Raw genomic sequence first — 20,579 nt, 5'->3', positions numbered from 1 at the left:
TGTACTTTCTTGTTTATAGCTAATTAAACGTTTGTGCGAAAGAGCTTTTGTGCCGGAGATGAATTAAGCATTTGCAAGGTTGTATCTGTTTGGGTTTTTAAGCAGTCGAAAACTCCTAGATACAGACACTAGCGTAGTCATCCCGCTTTTTTAGTCCTGCTATGTTAATCTTTTAGTCATTTAGTGTTCCCTTCCTGTGGAAATAATAGATTTTCAAAGAAATAAATTATGATAATAAATTTTTCTCTTTAATTGTTGTGTGAGTGACGAAAAAGTCTTATAAGTTGCATTGCAATGTACAAATGTAAACTACAACTATTTATGTTAGGTGCACTGGAACAAAGGAAATTTTTGATATTCGTACCAACTGACTAACTGAAATGTTAGATTTTTTAGTTCACATCGAAATATGTAACGTATTTTATGCTTGCATATTTATGTGAGTGGATGTTCCGGAAAGGTTCATTTCTGAACCGCTTCCTCTGGAATCTGACCACAAGTCCACAACGTTTCTGCACCATTGGTCTGTACTTGTGGATCACAGTCATATACGGGAAAAAAATTTTGCAGTTTCTGCAAAGTTTTCTTTGTGTATCTTTTACAAAATATTGCAATAATGAGAATGAAATCAAGAAATCTTGTTTAAAAAAGTGGAAGCATCGAATTAGAATTTTGAATATGATTTAGAATTTATAGAAGCATTCATGCATGTATAGTGTGTCACTGTAGTAAATGTGGTTTACTGTTAAACACAACTGAAATTAGTTGGTCCAACTGTCTTAAAACATCGGAAAATTAAGTTATGGATCGCTTTCGACTATGGTCTGCTCGTCATGATAACCAACAAGTGGATTTGGCGTTTGTTGTAGACTGCACTGGTTCCATGGGCTCGTACATCCGTGAAACTCAAAGAAACATTAACTTTATAGCGGAGAAGATTTCGAAGACTTCCTTTAGTGTTCATCTTGCTTTGGTTGAATATCGTGACCATCCTCCAGAGGATCGATCTTTCGTTTCAAGATTTCACGATTTCACTCACGACGTTGCACAAATGAAAGGTTTGTGGTCTGTTCGAAAATTCAAAAAATTTTTCCGTAGCTCTTAAATAAGCTGCATTCATTGATGCAAAATTTCACCATTCATACCTTTAGTAAATATGTTAATGTAGCAATTTTGCATTTCTAGAGTACAAAACATTCAAAAGCATGATTGTCTTTCATTTTTGCCCTAAAGCCGGTTTCAGAATATGGAATGCATAACCTTGGATTTTGGCAGTTTTTGTTTTAAAGATGTTGCTATCATATTAGTTATTATACGTGCCAATGAAAGCTGATCTGACTTCAAGAGATTTTCGTGTAATTTGTTTTTAGTTCTCTACCAAGCTTTAGCTTGATGTGTTTTTAGCTTTTGACAGTTTTCAAGATGTTACCATACTAAGGTTAAGCACACCTTTCTAAAAGTATTTGAAAGTAATCATATTAAGGGAAAATGATGTGAAGCAAGCATCTGTTTGCTGAATTTTTTAGAATGGGTAAATCAAATGTCAGCTAATGGCGGGGGCGACTTTCCTGAAGCAGTTACCAGTGGCCTGTACGATGCTGCTAATCTTAGCTACAGGGATAGAGCAACAAAGATATGTATCTGGATAGGTAGGTTGTAATGAAGAGTTATGGGTTGTCTTGGTTATTTAGATCATTTTTCACTTGGTGTCCATTGTACTGTCATCCATTATTTTTATCGATGCTGTGTACGTACATAAGGAAATTATAGAATACCCTGTGACATACTTTGTTACCTGCATGCCTGACCAGAAGCTCTTTCCTAATCATAACCTAACCATAACAGAACAGAACAGAAGATGGATAGTGAAGTCTTTATCAAGTCATTTGTTTGGTTTTCGAATGTCCAGATTTTTAACCCCTATCTATTGTTTGCCTTTTGCAGACTAGATAAAAATTAGTTAAATTTGATCGTCCAGGTCAGTTTGTAATAGTTGCATTAGCAAAGAAGAAGAGCACTGCTAATGAGGTCGAAAGTTTAGACAAGACTTCCAGGCTTTTTGATGTTGTATTGACCAATTTTTAAAATTTAATTTTTACGTACAGATAAACAGTATACATATAGTTTCCCCATTTATTCACTTATCCTTTCCTTCCACAGGAGATGCACCTCCCCATGGCTTGCATCCAGACGGAGATCATTTTCCTCATGGTGACCCAGATGGTCGTGATCCTGTTCAAATATGTCACGAAATGGCGAGAAAAGGGATAATCTTGTATTGTGTAGGATGCGAACCTTCTTTGGCTCCATATAGAGACTTCTTTATGGCATTGAGCCACATAACTGGTGGACAATACATACGTCTTCGAAGGGCAAGACTCCTCGCACAGGTAAATATATATATTTATATAGGTAAAGGTATGTGTAGGTATATATAGGTATGCAGGTATAGGTACAAGTATAGTTATGTGTACCTAAGTATATATATACAAAGTGTATATACAATGTGCCCTCTCGGCTATCACCATAGTAAAATGGTAACTCCTGCATTTGGGACACAAGATGTACGTTTACACATTGTATGGATTGTATTGTAGAGTCACCAGAGTGCTCAAATATACGTAGGTACACATATAAATAGGTATATACAGGTGTACAGGTATGTATGTATTTTCATTTTTTATTTCATATTGTGTAATATATATTTTTCATATTGTGTAAGATTTTGTATTATCATAAGTTTTAGGTCACTTTACAAACGCACCGTTTATTTTTATGTTATAATACTGATTTTATTATTATATATAAACCGTTGCTTCTTCCTTTGTCTGTATTAGCTTGATTATAGTATCATAACAGTTCTCTTAGAGTGTATCTAAATCGTTTTCTGCATGCACTGAACAATTCCAAGCAAATTGCCCCCCTCCCCAAACACGGTTTAAGGCGACGCTATTTTTGAACAATTTGTTGTTCAGGTTATTGTTAATTTGGCTCAAGAAGAAGTTGAGAACGAAAATCTAATGGGCCATGTGGAAGATCATATACAACTGGAACTTGCAAGCATCCCAGACGCGACTGTTGCGCAACTCACAGAGAGCTTGCATACGGCGATGTCCTTGAACAACAATCGTACTAGACAGGTACGTTTGAACGGTCGGGAAATAGAAAGAGTGACGCAATTGGCCAGGCAGATGTCGTACATGACCTTATTGCCCCAGCTTGCTGAGGCAATTCGCCCTCAACTTCACGTTCACGGTAGATCTGATGAAGATGAACCAATAACGACCGTTGATATAACTTCTTTGGACGTCGTCCCTGAATGGACTTGTGAGAGATTCGTACGAAGATCTTTGGCAAGATCGAATTTGCCAGCTCGTAGAGGTGAAGATGTTGAAATGGAAGCAAATAATGGCTAATATAAACTTCTTGTTTGAGGTTTCGTGTTAAACATGCAAGAATTTTATTTTTCTCGGTGAAGTGCGGGAGGGGGGAGGTCAAAATGTTTCTAGGAAACAATAAATGATTTTAGTTTGCATGCGATGTTTAAGTTGGTCATCTTTTTTTAGACATTTTTTTATTTTCTAGTAAATTTAGGCTAAAACATCTTTTTCTAGCTCTAATAATTGAAAATGATCCACTCTGAACTTTTTTTGCACAAATTTCTGCTTGATTATCCAAAATGGCTTCAGTCAATTGCTTAGAACAGGGGTGGGCAACTTCTCCAGTCGGCGGGCCAGATTTATGAAAATGAAGTTATTGGTGGGCCGGATTATTATATGAATAATATTCAATATTCAATGGTCGGATACAGTCGGCGGGCCAGTCAAAATCCCTTCGAGGGCCGGACCCGGCCCGCGGGCCGTATGTTGCCCACCCCTGGCTTAGAACAACCCGAGAGCCAGGGCTCAAAACGATGTGAGAACAATACTTCTGGAATAGCGGAGAAACTTATCTGTTGTTTGACACTCATCAATTTTCTTGTAATGTAAAGAGAAAACTTTTTTATGAGAAATGATGACCATATTAAACATCGTTTGCACGACGCCGAGGGATTAACGTACAACACTTGTTGATTTTATGGACAGCATAATTATTGATGCATTACGTAAACCATGGTGGTATTTTTTTATGTAATCTATGTCACTGGCCTCAAACAATCGGCATCGTTTGAACTGATGCGCATTCCATACTTACAGTGACATAAAAAAGTTATAAACTTATTTCCTGTACGTGTTGTTTCAATAAGAGGACATACTGAAGGACATGTGAAGGACTCGCATCCATTGATTTCTATTATGTATGCCTTACACGTTTTACCCACGGCTTAAAGTAAAGTCTGGTCGGTGAACGGACAATGAACGGTCGAAACGAGGGTCAAAAATGCTTGCTGACCGGCCAACTTTACCAGGCCACATTTATACATCTTTCCCATAGCGTATTAGTAAGGAAAGCAATGCATAATACCGTGCGCTTAAGCCTGGTTCTCATATAGTCGTCCGAGTCGTTTCAGTCGTGCCAAAATTTCACAGACGACCCGTGCGACTGTATGAGAACATTTCAAAGGCGACCGGGATGACCTCAAATGACTCGGACGACCGAAACGACCTTTGAGAAATGCAAGCGACCTTTTTATGGCACAAAACGACTTGAAGAAGCAAATAACTAGCCAAAAGACTTTGTCTTTGATAAGCAACAGCCGCCATTTTTAAATGCTTCGCGCAAAAATTAATTAAGCAGTCTTTCGGCAGCGCTTGTACGAATATACGAGAATTATATGGCTTGAGTCGCCCCAGTCGTTTTGAAAAACAACGAAACGACTCGGAACGACTCGGATGACTCAAACGACTTAATGAGAACTAGGCTTTAGATGTAAAACACAAAAATATCCAGTCTCATGTTCTTGGAGAAAGTTTTGTGTACGTATTAGTGACCGTTGAACATCGACTTTGACCAAGTTTAAATGAAGTTTTACCGGTCATTTTGGCCGAACAGCATTGGACCCTTATTTCGAGCCCTGGTTACACATGTTGGTATTCTCTGATAAAATCGCATTTAAATGAATAAAACAATTAAAGGGCATATTTTCCTTTTGCCCTACTGAACATAAAAGTCTAGCATTAAAAGAAAGAAGTTTTCATTGATAGCTAACAAATTGGAGACATTACAACAAGGTACTAAATATTTGAGCGATGTTTCCATTTCAAGTTTCGATGTTTCAACACTTTACAACTAATACAATTTTCAATGGATTTTGATTCAATATGTGTTAAAAGTAACAGATATTTGAATCAAATCGATTGAGTCAAATGTAGTACCATTCTGAGTAAAAATTGAAAATTTCAAATTTATCTTCACTGCAAGCGTATTGGTGACATGAAGCATAGAAGACAATTCACCCATGACATAATGCCCCAATTATCGCGCTGGCTGTCCCACCGGTTGTAAAGATGTATTTAATTCGACGTCCGATAATCAGATAATAGAGCATGACATTGTACTTTTAATTGTCAAATATCTAAAATAATCTTTTCAATAGATTAATTTACTTCAAGTATTCGAATTTCACAACTGATATAAGAATGTGGACAAGTCTGTACATACAGCAACGTCAAACATGCGGGAAGGGCATACCCAATGCCGAACATGTACGATGTCCCCCACTTGTTTTACTAAAAATGAAATATACCCAGTAAGTCCGAGTGCAAAATCTACTTTCGACCGATCCAAATTATAACCATTTAATCAACGCGTGCGCATAAGCCATACAGTCTTGTTTCAAGTGCATCAAGCTGCCCTGTCGCTTCAGTAGTCGAAATCGAAAGGAGATGTCTTCGATCGGTGGGAAAAAATTGACCCAGTTACGAGTTGTTGATCTAAGGGCTGAGCTTGAGAAACGAGGCTTAGATAAGACCGGACTTAAAGGCGCTCTCGTTGAACGTTTGGAAAAGGTATTAAGGAATTCTTTCTGCTCAGAATCACAGAATCATGTTGCAACGTCACAAGCCACATGCCAAGCTAATCGATAATAATTTACTTAAAAGCCTTAAACTAGTTGTTTTGTTGGGAATGGCACTTCAATTTCTGCATGATTGTTATTATTTTTCAAAGTCTTTACAAGAAGAATCGATCAAGTCTGATAAATCTGAGGATGCAGCAGTTGAAAGGAAAGATGAAACAGCTGGAACGAAAGCAAGCGAAGAAGCTACTCAGACGCCAAACGGAAATTTAGATGGTATTCTTATTGTAATTTTTCATAAGTTGTTTTCCTATTTGTTTTGTACTCACGCTTAGCTTATATGATAGTGGCTATCTTAACAGTTCTGCTTTCCTACCTACTTTGAGGAAGTTATATTTATATGAGACTCATTAACGGGCAGGGCTCTTGTCTGGCACTAGGGGTTTTGCAGGAAAATGCGAAATTACCCTGCAAAAATACTACCAAAGTTATTTGACTTCATGCACATGCCTTACATGGAATAAACAAATTATAGCATGGCCGGGTTAGGGTTGGGTTGATGTTAGCATTAGGGTTAGAATTCAGGTGAGGGCTAGTGTAAGCCTGTAGCCTGTGTAAGTAATGTGGCTCATTCTTGTATAATTGTTCTGGTTTTGGTTTATGATGATCTTTGTACTTTAGAGCTTAAAAGTTTATCTTACATAACTAAATTTACTTGCTCACAATGAGTTTTATTCTACCTACCTAAATGCTATCAAGCTCAAAGGAAATGCCAATACAATGGAAAATGTCTAGCCTAAAATGCATTTTGATGGGCCATTTCTTTCATTATATCTCGTTTTTTGGCAGGCCACATTTTTCGCATCTTTTGTTGGAAAATTGTCAGAGTGGACTGTTTTTTCTTATCATGAATGCATGCTCAGCTTGCCCTATGAATATCAATTTATGTATAGAATTTAATGAGGTGTTGTTTCACATGTTCGTCAACTCTTGAATTTTTATTTGTGTTTCGCCAATCTTGCCATGTACAAGGGCGTATTCAAATGCATCATTGTAGAACACTTTTTTGCATTGTTTGGTGAAAATTATATTACGTAGTTACCAGTGAAGAACATGGATGGATTCAGGATGATCTTGTTGGGTGTTGCTCTAGTTTTTATATGTTGTTTGGTAGAACATGGGTGGATTCAGGGTGTTCTTGTAGGGTGTTGCTCTAGTTTTTATATGTTGTTTGGTAGAACATGGGTGGATTCAGGATGTTCTGGTAGGGTGTTGCTCTAGTTTTTATATGTGGTTTGGTAGAACATGGGTGGATTCAGGATGTTCTTGTAGGGTGTTGCTCTAGTTTTTATATGTGGTTTGGTTAGTCTTAGTTTCTTTTGTGATGTGATATGATGATCAAACTGGTTTGTTGAAAAGTTTGTATTGTTCATCCAAGGTTTTATGCTTCAAGTTTGCATAAACTGTTGCTAAAACAGTGTTGGCCATTTTAATGACAAAGGTCGAATTCCATGTCATATCTGTGTCAATCTCTGTGACAATTGCTGTGTCAATTTCTGTTTCAATCTCTGTGTCAATTTCTGTGTCAATCTCTGTGTCAATCGCTGTGTCAATTTCTGTGTCAATCTCTGTGTCAATCGCTGTGTCAATTGCTCTGTCAATTTCTGTGTCAATTGCTATGTCAATCTCTGTGTCAATCGCTGTGTCAATCTCTGTGTCAATTTCTGTGTCAATCTCTGTGTCAATCTCTGTGTCAATCGCTGTGTCAATCGCTGTGTCAATTTCTCTGTCAATTTCTGTGTCAATCTCTGTGTCAATTGCTGTGTCAATTTCTGTGTCATATCTGTGTCAATTTCTGTGTCATTTTGACATGATACTATTTTTTATATTTCACTTGTTTTCGCTGTTACATTTCAAGATGGACCAGAAGTTCCTGAAGATTTCTCTGGTTTCATTGTGTTGGATGGTGATGATAGTGAAGCTGAAATTGATGATGATGAAGAAGAAAATGTGGTGAGGCTCTTACGTATGTACGATTTTCCTGTCACATGACATGTGTAACATCACATTGTAATTCTATTGTTCATTTTGTTATAAATGTATTGTAACATTACCCTGTTATCCAATTTTTCCTGGCTTCAATTGTGGGCAAAATTTAAGACCTAATTCACAAAGTACAGGATATTTATTGTGTCTTATGATACCTTTGTGTAAAAAACAAGCTGTTATTGTTTTTCACTTTCATTAAAACAGTAAATAGGCTATGTGGCACATGGTTTTAAACTTTTACCATGAAGGGCTATATATCAGAGAAAAGCCATTTTTCACTTTCATTAAAACAGTAAATATGCCATGTGGCACATGGTTTTAAACTTTTACCATGAAGGGCTATATATCAGAGAAAAGCCATTTTCACTTTCATTAAAACAGTAAATATGCCATGTGGCACATGGTTTTAAACTTTTACCATGAAGGGCTATATATCAGAGAAAAGCCATTTTATGGATGAATGAGTTGGTATTTTTTAAGAATTTTCCCAGAACTTTTCATTTAAGTTGTGAAAATGTTGATTATAAGACTAATGCAGCAATTACAGATGTCTGGCTTAACTTTTCCTAGATATCTGGTAGTGTAATTTGCTCAGGAATTTTCATTTAGGTAGTGAAAATGTTGATTATAAGAAAAATGCAGCAATTACAAATGTCTGGCTCAATTTTTTTCCTAGTTATCTGGTAATGTAATTTGCTCGGGAGTTCAATTGTTTTGCCTGTCTGAAAAAAAAGTTGAAATTTTATTTTGATTGTTTCTAGTTGTTTTTTTTTTATTTAAGTACGAAGTTAGAAAAATGTCATGAATTTTTAAGGGGTTGTGAGGGTGGAGATGGTACTCTAGTTAAGATAATATTTTGGTGGATATAAGGGGTTGTGAGGGTGGGGATGGTACTCTAGTTAGGATGAGATTTTGGTGGATATAAGGGGTTGTGAGGGTGGAGACGCTACTCAAGTTGGGATGAGATTTTGGTGGATGTAAGGGGTTGTGAGGGTGGAGACGCTACTCAAGTTGGGATGAGATTTTGGTGGATATAAAGGTTTGTGAGGGTGGAGATGGTACTCTAGTTAGGATGAGATTTTGGTGGATATAAAGGGTTGTGAGGGTGGAGATGGTACTCTAGTTAGGATGAGATTTTGGTGGATATAAAGGGCTGTGAGGGTGGAGATGGTACTCTAGTTAGGATCAGATTTTGGTGGATACTTAGCGGGATGCTGCCATCCCCTTTTAAGCCTTTTGTCCACATAGCCACGTACGTCACGTATCGTAGCAAAACCTAACATTGCCCATGCGTGTGCCTATTGACCATCAAATTCATCAGCACGCATGCGCCATGCTACGTTTTGCTGTCATGCCCTGTCAGACTTTATTGTTCAAACCTGTAACTCTTATACTCTTATACGAACCATGATTGAGATATTGTTTTTAATATGCACACAATAAACACAAATTGCATTTTCATTTGCGTGATTATTTGTTAGCTATATCAATTTTTTTAAAATCAGCACTCTTTCTACACCCTATCTTTACAATGCTGTTAGGAGTGCACATCTCCCCACTTCACCCGGTAAGTCTGTGCCTGCGTTAGATTCAAAATGAAGCCAGTTTACGTATTTTTATTTTAAATTTGTTATGTACGTTGTATTTTTTTAAATTTTATATCCGCGTAAATTTTTTGCTAGTCACGCACGTACATATTGCTTAAACTTTACCGTCTGATTTTTCAGGAAGAAAAAATTTCCGAAAAATCTCTCGAGTATGAACTTCCTTGTGAAGATGAGGTAATGCGTACATCTAAAAGTGTTTTTGATAACTTGGTGTATTTTATAAGTTAAACTCGTGTTTTTATTTGCTTCGAGAAAAATGAAGGTGCTACCCGGGGAAGCTTTGTGCAAGAGTTGCTTTTGCTTATTGCAAATAATAGCTACAATGTTTTACAGTCTCGAAAACAATAGGCAGTTTAGTTTTCGTGTGGTTTAGAGAAGATTTTTCAATGAACGTAGAGCTTGCGTGGGTATTAGTGTCAGCTCCAATGGGCAGCACGCTCAAATGCTGGTTTTTTCCTTTTAAACTAAATATTTCTTTGGAAGGATACTTTAAATAAATACATGCCTGTTCTTGCACGAAGTCAATTTTTACGCATTTTAGCAAAAGTCACACATTTGAGCTTTTTGTCATAAATAATTTTCTTTGAACCGTTCGTGAAAAGCTGAGGACTAGTCGAATTTGCAGGCTTAAAGTTTTGGCGGGAAGTATAGCCTTCCTGTCCCTTTCAGTTCAAAGTTTCTTTCAGATTCTAGGAGAGCATCTCAACTTAACGTATTCGTGTTCATTGGGACGAGCGGTCCGTTTTTAATGCGTGGTTTGCAACCAAAAACACGAATATCTTGCATTCAGATATATTTTACACAAATTTAGTATAATAAGAATGGCTATTGAGGTGTTCCAATTTTGACAGTTGAAGCATGAACTTTTTAAAAGTCGTGGCAATCTGTGATTAAGAAACAATGTTTTTTGCTCCACTTGTTTGTCTTTGGTTTTTTTAGCTTTTACAGCGCTTCTTTTATGTAGTAATTTTATAATATATCATTCATTTATCATATTCATGTGGCATGCTTGTAGGTTCCCGAAGAAATTAATGAAAAAAACGAAACCGTCGACGAATCAGGTTTGTCAAATATTTGATAATGTAAAAGTGATATTTTCACAATCCGTTTGTGCTATTGCAGAAATGTAGGTATCTCATTCAAAATCATTATGAACGCAGATGTGCTCCATCTCTTGCTAAATCTTAATTTCTTCATTACGTAACTTTACGAAACCTATTTGCTGAAACAGGATTACGTGTAGTTAGTAAGCAACTCAAACAGATTTTTACCTAACTAACGTAGACCTGAGATTGACAAGTAGCTAATCGTATGTTTTATTGAAGAATTACATTAAAGCAACCATAGTAGATAATATTGCGCATTCGTTGTAGCATTTAAACGATGGTCTATTTTGGGTTATTTAACAAATTTTTGTTCAAAGTCCACATAGATTTTTCTGTCTTCTCACAGTCGAAGAAGCGGCGGAGGACGAGCAGACAAAGACTGAAGAAGAAATTAAACCAAACGAAAATCAACTGTCATTATCAATGTGTGTCAACACTGATGACGTTCAAGATGATTTGGATGAAGATCTTAAAGAAATACAAAAGGTTATTTAACATAAAAATTCGTTCATCTCTCAACTGTCACAATTGACACTCATTCTAGGGAACGTTGTGTATTTTTGACTCAAATGAATTTTTGAATAAAACCCACCAATACTACCACCCACTATCCTCCGCCCTCTCCACTTTTTCTTCCACTCCACCATTACGTACTTCCACCACTCCACCATTCCCCCTCCACTCCACCCTTCTTCTTCACCCCATCTCCCATTCCATTCCATTCCTCACTTCCACTCCTTCACTCCACTCCCACCCATTACTCCACTCCACCCATTCTTCCACCACCCTTCACTCCCATCATCCCTTACTTCACCCTTACACTCCCACCCATTACTTCATCTCACTCCACCCATTCCCACCATCTCCACCCTTATCACCCATTACTTCACTCTACACTCCCACCCATTACTTCACTCTCCACACCCACGTATTACGTACTTCACCCCACTCCACTCCCACCCATTACTTCAATCACACACCCCATCCGCATTGAAAGTTCTATTCACAGTCCTGAGTGAGACGTTGATTTACGTTACTAAGGTTTGACTACGTAATCTTGTAGGAGAGTCCTGTTGCAGAAGATGACTTAACTAAAGAAGACGAAGCTTTGAACTTTGATGAATTGGATAACGAGATGGAAGCTGGCGATGAAAATAATGAAGAGCATATTGAATTAACTGAAGAAACTAAGGAAAAAGATGAAGAGATGAATGAAGAAGTGGAAGATGAAGAAGAAGAGGAGTAAGTTGATTAAGCGTTTAAGTGTTTTTATGCAAAACTGCCTAGTTTAATATTTTAGACGCTTATGGGACGTAGGTATTTGTCTCCGTGTTCACGACCACAAGTTCTTTGTGTTTACCACGCTCACATCAAAACTTAACGCAGCGCAACTCTGCGAGTTATTGTACTAAGAATTTTCTATGTTGAGCACATGGTCCGTCGGTACATTTCAACCTTTGATGACGTAAGTCTTCACCTATTCACCAAAATTTCCAGCAAATATTCTCCGACAAGTCTTGTCTGCCCTGCTGTCTGATTGCCGCCCCTCTGACGCTGGTCTTGTGCGTTTATGGTTGGGCACGGATTTTTCTCTATAACACGCTATAATGAAGTGTACAAAATCCGACATGTTTGCTTGTTTGACGTCATAAGTAGTGCGGAAGTCGCCTAGTTAATAGTAGTTTCTATTGCCAAGTTGAGAATCTGCTCTTGTTATGACGTCAATTTAGCAAAATTGATGTTCAAAAAATGGTCACACAGGAAGTACCGAACATCGCCACTTTTGGCTACCATAAAATCAATCAGAAAAAAACCAATTTTAATCCTGTTCGCATAAAAATGATTTTGAGAGTATTTTTGAATAATAAGACAACGAATCAGGATACGAAGTAATGGCGATTTTATCATTATTGACGCTGATAAAGCAGAGAAAAAGAAAAGAAAATTTTGTTTGACGTTACGTCATCAAGTTGTTGGGTAAACGTCTTTCGATGTTTTTTGTTTGAAGAGATGAAAAGATGGAAGACGATGATGTGGAAGAAAAAGAGGATGCATTAGGGGAAGAGCAAGAAAAATCTGAAGACGTGAAAGAAGAGGAGACCGGGGGAGACTCCATTGCTCTTGAAACAAAAACTACTGAAGATAAAAATGATGATAGCGAATCAAATGTTCACAAGAAAGAAGAACTTCCTGAGAAATCCAAAGTCGCAGGGAATGAAGACGAAAAGAAAACAGAGGAAAAGTCGGACACCAAGGACGATGGTAAATCCGATTCAGTTAAAGCTGATGGCGAAACAAAGAAAACTGCGACAGATGCTAAGAAGAAGGAGCCTGGGAAGAGTTTGTGGGTCAGTAATTTATCTTCAATGACTCGTGCCGCTGACCTCAAGACGCGATTTTCACAGCACGGAAAGGTAACTTGATTGAGAGACACATGTTTGTTATATCTTTAAATATACGAACTTTTTGGCTCATTGAAAACATCCTTATCGATAACGATTATTGATTTGTATATCCGATTGCTGATGATTTTTTTCATCAGCAATCTTCGTGGTGCGTTCGTATGTAGTGAAGGAAACATATAAAATACTGGAATTGTTTAGTTTTTCATCAGCAATCTTCGTGGTGCGTTCGTATGTAGTGAAGGAAACATATAAAATACTGGAATTGTTTAGTTTTTCATCAGCAATCTTCGTGGTGCGTTCGTATGTAGTGAAGGAAACATATAGAATACTGGAGTTGTTTAGTTTTTTCATCAGCAATCTTCGTGGTGCGTTCGTATGTAGTGAAGGAAACATATAAAATACTGGAGTTGTTTAGTTTTTCATCAGCAATCTTCGTGGTGCGTTCGTATGTAGTGAAGGAAACCTATAAAATACTGGAGTTGTTTAGTTTTTCATCAGCAATCTTCGTGGTGCGTTCGTATGTAGTGAAGGAAACTTATAAAATACTGGAGTTGTTTAGTTTTTTCATCAGCAATCTTCGTGGTGCGTTCGTATGTAGTGAAGGAAACTTATAAAATACTGGAGTTGTTGCTTTGAGAGTTTTCATCTTGCGTCATACTAACTGCGATGTTGGTGTACCCTTTAAAAGAATTTTAATGAATATTTTGTTTGGAACCACAATATGGCCGCTGACTTTGCCGTTGTCATGCTCATACTTTTTAAATAAACCATTAATTTCTAAACTTGATTGTTCCTCAACAGTATTTTATCTTGAGTTTACATCTTTTTGTGGAAGAAGACATAAATAACATTTGTTCTTGCATCACATCATAAAATTGAAAAGACATAAAGAGTGGACTCGTGTACCATTTTATACGTCATTTTTTCGACGTTTAATCTAAATGTAAATCTAAAATGTTAAGAAATGATGTTGTATTGTATTGACCTGGGGCCGGTTGTATAAAAACGTTGTTAACTTTAACTATAGTTAACGCTAACTACCGTAGTTAACTCCTTAACTGTAGTAACTTAACTGCTCGACTTAACTGCGTTGCACAAAACGTGGTTTGTCTGATAGTTAAGTAACTGCGTGGTCAACTTGCGTCGAAATTGCGTGGAGTGTTGTTTACGTTAAATGACATAAAATTTAATCAATTGTGTAAATTAACAAGTCATCAGCTGGTTGTATTAACTGAACTATGTGGAATTCAAATAACTTTAACTAACGATTGTGAAGTAACATCTTGTATGATGTCTTGCAATAAATGCGAGAGTAAAAATTCGAGCTTTGAGATCGAGAATCAAGTACATGAAAGTTGTGATTGGGAGTACAAGTTGAGATTGTAAAATAAAACGTAAAATTAAAAAAGTTGACGGTTGGAAATAGTCGAATTAAATGGTCAAAAGTCGGGAATACAAATATGAAAATGTCATTTCTATTTAGTTTATCGCGTGAAACTTTTCTTTTCGTGATTTTAACTAATAATTTTATTCCAGGTGGTTGGTGCAAAAATCGTAACGAACTCAAAGGTTCCTGGCGGTCAGTGTTTTGGTCTTGTTACCATGTCAACGAGTGAGGAGGCAGCGAAATGTATTCAACATCTTCATCGGACCGAAATGCATGGCCGAAACATCACAGTTGACAGGGTTAGAGTGTTTTTATTGATCATGTTGTTAGTTTACCTAGTTGAATATTTGTTTTATTGATTATATGTTGTCTAGTGGGTGTTTGACCAGGTAGCATTTACCTACGTATCTGGATTATTAGACTTAAAGAGGACAACGAATTGATACGGGATGGTTTTGTAGCGATGGGGTGCTCTAGGTTTGATTAGTTTCAATGCTACCATAGGAGGTGTCGCCGTAATTGGCACCCACCCCTCCCTCATGCATCAACTCTAGACAAGATCACAGTATAGAGAACCTAACGTAGAGCCACTCCATTGAATTTTTTTTGTGCCACGCATATCTCATTGAGCATGTAAATACCATAGTGGCAGCCATTGAATTGGAATGATGAAATGGCTTACGGCAGCCAGTTGCGCAGCGAAAGTAGCCCTACTGTATATTCCCTATACTCTGCCAAGATTAAGAGTGGGCGCACTACACTCACCCCTCCCATAGTAAATTCATCACTACTACCCGGTGAAAAACATTTTTATCTTTTCAATAACGAGATTTTTGATTGCACATTTGCCACCCTGTAATGATCAATAAATGACATTATTATCATTGTTTATAGATAGGTATTTCTCTATTTTTTCAGGCCAAAGGGGATCGTCTACCAATAACGACTTCTGGAGCTGCTACAAAAAAAACCTTAGGTAAAAAAGTTGCGGCGAAACCTGGTAAGATTTAGAAATTCTTCATATTGCCGATATTACTCGTTAATATTTTGCCGTATCGAAAATTTTAACATTTTTTATTCCGATATAGAGTATATAAAGTAAACGGTTTGAACCCGGGAGTATCGTTACATGTTTGTAGATGTAGATCGTCCAGGTTGGTATAGTCCTGAGAAGGACTGTTTTTGTTGTTGTTGACTGACGTTTCGACAACCTTAGCGGTAGTCATCTTCAGAGTCAAATGTCGAAACGTCAGTCAACAACAGCAAAAACAGTCCTTCTCAGGACTATACTAACCTGGACGATCTACATCTACAAGCATGATGTAGAGTATATCTTGTTTATGTGTAGTTTAAAGCCTAGTTCTCATTCATCTCAAAACGTCGGCGCGATAGAGCTTTTATGACGTCGGCGACCTCTTACGATTAATGAGAACGCCTTGAAAATTGGGTTGCCGAGTTTTTTGCGACACTCGCCGAACATCGACGCTGCTATCGCAAGAAACGAAAAAGTTTGTTTTTTGCGATCATCTCCGATCTTTGCCGAGTGCTGCCGGCTTAAAAATCTTTTAGAACGAGAATGTGTTGAGTTGAGCAACTTCGGCGACAACTGCCGATCATTGCTGAGTGCTGCTGGCTTAAAAATCTTTTGAACGAGAATGTGTTGAGTTGAGCAACTTCGGCGACAACTGCCGATCATTGCTGAGTGCTGCTGGCTTAAAAATCTTTCAGAACGAGAATGTGTTGAGTTGAGCAACTTCGGCGACAACTGCCGATCATTGCCGAGTGCTGCTGGCTTAAAAGTCTTTTGCACGAGGATCTGTTGAGTTGGGCGACTTCGGCGATAACTTATATCATAAAAAATTGAAGCTGCAAAAAAATTATCAACTTTAGATTAAAAGGAGCCATTTTTTCTTTGGTATGAATATCAAAGCACGTTGGCAAATATATCTTCGTCGATTTATGAGAATCTTTCGTGCAACGGCCATCACCGACCATTGGCGATGAACGTCGCCGATTCCAGTGACGCTTTGTGATGAATGAGAACTAGGCTTAAGATAGCAACCTTGCGGGCGGACGTCATAAACTTGTCTTGCTTTTTTATCCAGCTGAAGATAAAGAAGAGAAAACAGCGGAGACTAAGTCTGAGGATAAACCAACGGATGATAAAACTGGTGAGGTTTTAGTTTATAGTGAATTATTTCTACTTCCCTCCTTAGTACTTCATGTAGATATTACACATGGGATCTTGAGTAGACTGACCCATCTACACTATGGCCATTTACTTTCATTCAATAATCATCTTTAAATTCTATAAAATTTTACCTGTAGGCACTCTTTATCGCTAAGTGTACAATTGTGTACGATAAAGATCCCTTACTTTTGTCTGTGCCCGGGCCCTCCTTTGTTGCTTAACGTACATTAATTTAAGTTTGTGATCCATCCCCTACCCATGTTTTCCTTATCTTATTGCTCATCATACAAATTTTATACTGTATATAACCCTTCATCACCCTCTATTTTTTACTCTTGTCTGTTCGTAAAACTCCGATTTTAGTGTCTGTCAGTTTTTGTTGAAAAAATTATTAGACATTAGCAGCAACATTTCAAATTCAAAAAAATGAGAAGTACGCAGTGCCTGCTGTATGTTAGTTAAGAACTAAACATGTAACTGATTTACAATGTGCATACAATGTTTGAATCCCTATGAATGATCAGATGTTTACGAAAATACGTAAGGTTATTAGGGTGTGCTACTGAAATAGAAAACATTTTACCAGTTTCTATAGATTTGTAGAAATGCGCGGGAAAGTTTAGGTGAAACATTAAACTAAAATACGTGGAACGCTACCTGTAATTCCAAACCCTAATAATTTTTTGAAGACGTGTTTTTACCCCAGACACGCGAGACTTTACCCCAGACACGCATGTGTAGTCAATCAATTATTACTCCGCGAGAGAATCTCGAAACACTAAACACGCGTGTCTGGGGTAAAGTCACGCGTGTCTGTGGTAAAATCTCGCGTGTCTGGCGTAAGATATGGCTTCAATTATTTGCTTGAGGTAGCGTTCCATGTATTTTAGTTTTATGGGGTGAAACGAGGAATTGCGTGGGAAGCACGAAGTGCGACTGTTTCCAGGCAATTTCCAGTTTCTCCCAAACTTTCACAACTGTTTCTGGAACTCAATAGAAACAAGTAAGTATGTTTTCTACTTCGTTTATAAAATAGCCTTTTAAAAACAATATCAAAACACAAATTTATCGATTTTAATGACACATTGTTCATATTTTCGCCAATAAAATTTCCCGTGAAAACCACGCAATCTGCGAGATTCTTGCGTGACTGAAGTTCGTGCAATATACGTAGAGTTAGGTAATCACGGTTTTTTCGAGCATTCGACCAATCAGCGCCCGCGATTTTAAAAGGTTATTTTATTACATATTTCCCCCCCACTTCTAATCATATTACAACTGAAGATGAGGTATTTTTAATATTGTTGGTCAACAGGTATGGTACGTATGGTTTACAGGTAACATGAGATTGTCGACTGTAAAATTCGTGTTATATAAAAACTAGTGCTAGTCTCCTAAAGACAGCAGACATTGTATCTATTTAAGTGAATTACGTAGCTCGGATATGGCTTGCTATTTCATTCCGTATAATCAGGTCGAAACATTACGTCCCAAATATTACGTCACGCTTCCCTATGAAGTTTTCTCCTGTTCATATGTATGATCAGATTCTGTACTCATCACTGTTGAAAAACACTGTAGAACAACCATTCGCTTGGAGAATATTCACAGCCGTAATAATCTTAGGAGAAGATTTTTGGTACCACTTGAAGAATTTTTAGTTCTTCTCTTCGGGCATTTGATGATGTCGAAAATACGCGCTATATTTCATTCTCGTACTGCGCATTGTTGATGAAGTCCAATCATCTCAAAACGACTTGTAAATTATACAAGAGGTTTATGCCCACCAATCATTCCGTTCATATATTTTCTTAACTCTACATTTGGTGCGTTCATGAGGCAGTTATATCAACAATATTGTTAGTTATAAGCAAGAATTGAATTATGAACATGTTGTGTTATGTATACATAACATGGCGCATGAAACACCTTCGTATGACGGTGTCAAACATGGCAATGATTTCTCGTGTCATTGTTGAAGTTCTGTTTTGTTAATGAATATATTAGGAAAAGAGAGTAGCGCAAAAAGCAAAGCAGAGAGCGGCGGAAAATCTGCAAAACCAGACAGTTCCAAGAAAGACAAACATTCGCGTCGACGCTCAAGTCCGGCTATCAAATCCCTTGAAGACGTGAGACGCGAGAAGCGAGAACGTCAACAACGCGAACGTAGAGAACGTGAACGTCGTGAACGCCTACGTCGGGAACGCGAACGTGCTATACGCGTGAAAGTGTTAGAGCGACAACGAAGAGAACGCGAGAGAGAACGACGACGCCTGCAGATATTGCGTGAAAGAGAAGAAAGTGAACGCCAAGAGCGTCTTAGGCTCGAGCGTGAACGTGCCCGTCAACGTGAAATGGAACGTGAACGCGAGAGGGAAAGACAAGAACGGGAACGTATGAAAATCATTCAAGAGCGGCAGATACGTGAAGAACGAGAAAAGTTGCAACGCGAACGTGAAAGGTTGGAACGTGAACGTCTTCTACGCATGGAACGCGAACGACTTGACAGACAACGTGTTGAAGAACGTCGTGGCGTTAAAAGAGGAGCCGATCCGTATGCACGTGAGAAATCTCCCGCTCGTGGTCCCGGTTTTTGGCCTGATAGCAAGAGACCTGCAGCTGATAGAGATGTTGCAAGTCGGGAATTCTTCAGTGGAGCAACGCACAAGGATCGCAGCAGCCGTGATTTGTCTGATTCAAGAGCTCCTCCTGGTAGGGAACGTCGTGGTGATGTTCGTGCTGCTCATGTAGATCCTCGTGCTAGTCATTCATCACGTGACGAGGCTCGTGATGAACACAGGCGTGCGGAGAGAGCAACTGATGGCAGATCCAGTCGTGACCGGAGGGGAAGCTGGGAGCATGGTACTGAAAATGGTGAATCTCAGAAAGGACTCTCAATGTTGTTACAGCGTGCTGGTGTCACGGGTGTTCTTGGTAGTGACGCAGGGGCTCGTTCTGGTCTATCAAAACCCATACCACAATCTGCTGGAGGTTCTTCCAGCCGTGAAAGGATGGGGGAAAGTTGGCATGATCGTAGTGGTGGTCGGGCTGTGATGTCATCACACAGCATGGCTGCCACTGGGAGTTCTTCCTCGCGTGTTGGTCGCGCAATGGTCAGTGATGCTGCAAGGGGATGGCCTGTAGAGAAAGAGCGTGACAGAGGTCGGGAACGTGCTCGTAGCATGGCCACTCGCGAGATGTCACGTTCAGCATGGGGAACATCTGCAAGTGCATCAATGATGGCGCAATCTGTCGATCGTCGCACGGTGATTCCCCCAGGTCGTAGTTCCATTATCCCTCCAAGAATGGTGAGTCATCATTCTGGTCCTGGAGCAATGACAGTCGCTGTTATGGACAGTCGACGTGCTGTGGCAATGTCTGGACGAAGTGATCCTTTTCGAGGTGCAACCATGCCTTCCATCCCGCGAAGTGGAACAATGAGACGTTACTAGAAACACTTAAAAAGATAAAATAAAAATCACGCTTTGTCAGCTCTTGGTCTTCTTTCGCTGTTGAGCCCGCGGTCGGCTTGGATGAATGGTCATGATGTTTCAGTTGAACTAAGTGTGTTTTCCTCCATGAGTTGATGATGAATTTTCATCTATCAAGTTGCTTGACGATGTAAACTTTATTTAGCTTGATATTATTCTCGTACTTATTTAATTCAATTCGGTGTTTTCTTTAGAAGGAAATCTGAAAAGTTTTTTTTATAGACGAAATGCTTTTAAAATTTTTAAGATATTAGTCTGTAACTTCATTTTTCTCTTTAACGTCATTGTCATAATCATGCATGCATTTTTTATAAGACTCAAGACTGTAGTACTGGAATAAATAGTGCGTGAACCAGAATCGTTTTGATTAAATTTTGACCTGTAGAA

General features: G+C 38.3%; 2 protein-coding genes across 2 annotated transcripts; both read left to right on the top strand.

Moving 5' to 3' along the window:
• Positions 1–698: 698 nt before the first annotated feature.
• On the top strand, positions 699–4,264 carry LOC124454462. The gene is made up of 4 exons (XM_047005270.1): positions 699–1,058; positions 1,527–1,649; positions 2,161–2,390; positions 2,976–4,264. The coding sequence occupies exons 1-4, from the start codon at positions 803–805 to the stop codon at positions 3,414–3,416; spliced, it is 1,050 nt and encodes a 349-aa protein (XP_046861226.1). The 5' UTR covers positions 699–802; the 3' UTR covers positions 3,417–4,264.
• A 1,499-nt stretch (positions 4,265–5,763) lies between these two features.
• LOC124454248 (scaffold attachment factor B1-like) lies at positions 5,764–20,550 on the top strand. Its single transcript, XM_047005065.1, has 12 exons — positions 5,764–5,948; positions 6,109–6,232; positions 7,875–7,969; positions 9,733–9,786; positions 10,628–10,673; positions 11,065–11,204; positions 11,782–11,960; positions 12,727–13,132; positions 14,660–14,809; positions 15,429–15,510; positions 16,616–16,681; positions 18,709–20,550. Exons 1-12 carry the CDS (start codon positions 5,826–5,828, stop codon positions 20,151–20,153), a joined length of 2,910 nt encoding a protein of 969 aa, XP_046861021.1. The 5' UTR covers positions 5,764–5,825; the 3' UTR covers positions 20,154–20,550.
• The last annotated feature ends 29 nt before the right edge of the window (positions 20,551–20,579 follow it).

Source organism: Xenia sp. Carnegie-2017, unplaced genomic scaffold, assembly GCF_021976095.1.
Source record: "Xenia sp. Carnegie-2017 unplaced genomic scaffold, XeniaSp_v1 HiC_scaffold_3, whole genome shotgun sequence".
Taxonomy (NCBI): Eukaryota; Metazoa; Cnidaria; class Anthozoa; order Malacalcyonacea; family Xeniidae; genus Xenia; species Xenia sp. Carnegie-2017.
The sequence above is the reverse complement of the archived record's forward strand: the minus strand, read 5'-3'. Positions and strand labels throughout refer to the sequence as shown.

What these genes read in the sequence shown, in the direction of transcription:
- LOC124454248 (XM_047005065.1), top strand. Translation starts at nt 5,826, where the DNA reads ATGTCTTCGATCGGTGGGAAAAAATTGACCCAGTTACGAGTTGTTGAT. An exon ending in TCGTTGAACGTTTGGAAAAG is followed by an intron (nt 5,949 to 6,108) that starts GTATTAAGGAAT and finishes TATTTTTCAAAG; the next exon opens with TCTTTACAAGAAGAATCGAT. An exon ending in ATCTTAAAGAAATACAAAAG is followed by an intron (nt 11,205 to 11,781) that starts GTTATTTAACAT and finishes GTAATCTTGTAG; the next exon opens with GAGAGTCCTGTTGCAGAAGA.
- LOC124454462 (XM_047005270.1), top strand. Translation starts at nt 803, where the DNA reads ATGGATCGCTTTCGACTATGGTCTGCTCGTCATGATAACCAACAAGTG. An exon ending in CGACGTTGCACAAATGAAAG is followed by an intron (nt 1,059 to 1,526) that starts GTTTGTGGTCTG and finishes TGAATTTTTTAG; the next exon opens with AATGGGTAAATCAAATGTCA. An exon ending in AAAGATATGTATCTGGATAG is followed by an intron (nt 1,650 to 2,160) that starts GTAGGTTGTAAT and finishes TTCCTTCCACAG; the next exon opens with GAGATGCACCTCCCCATGGC.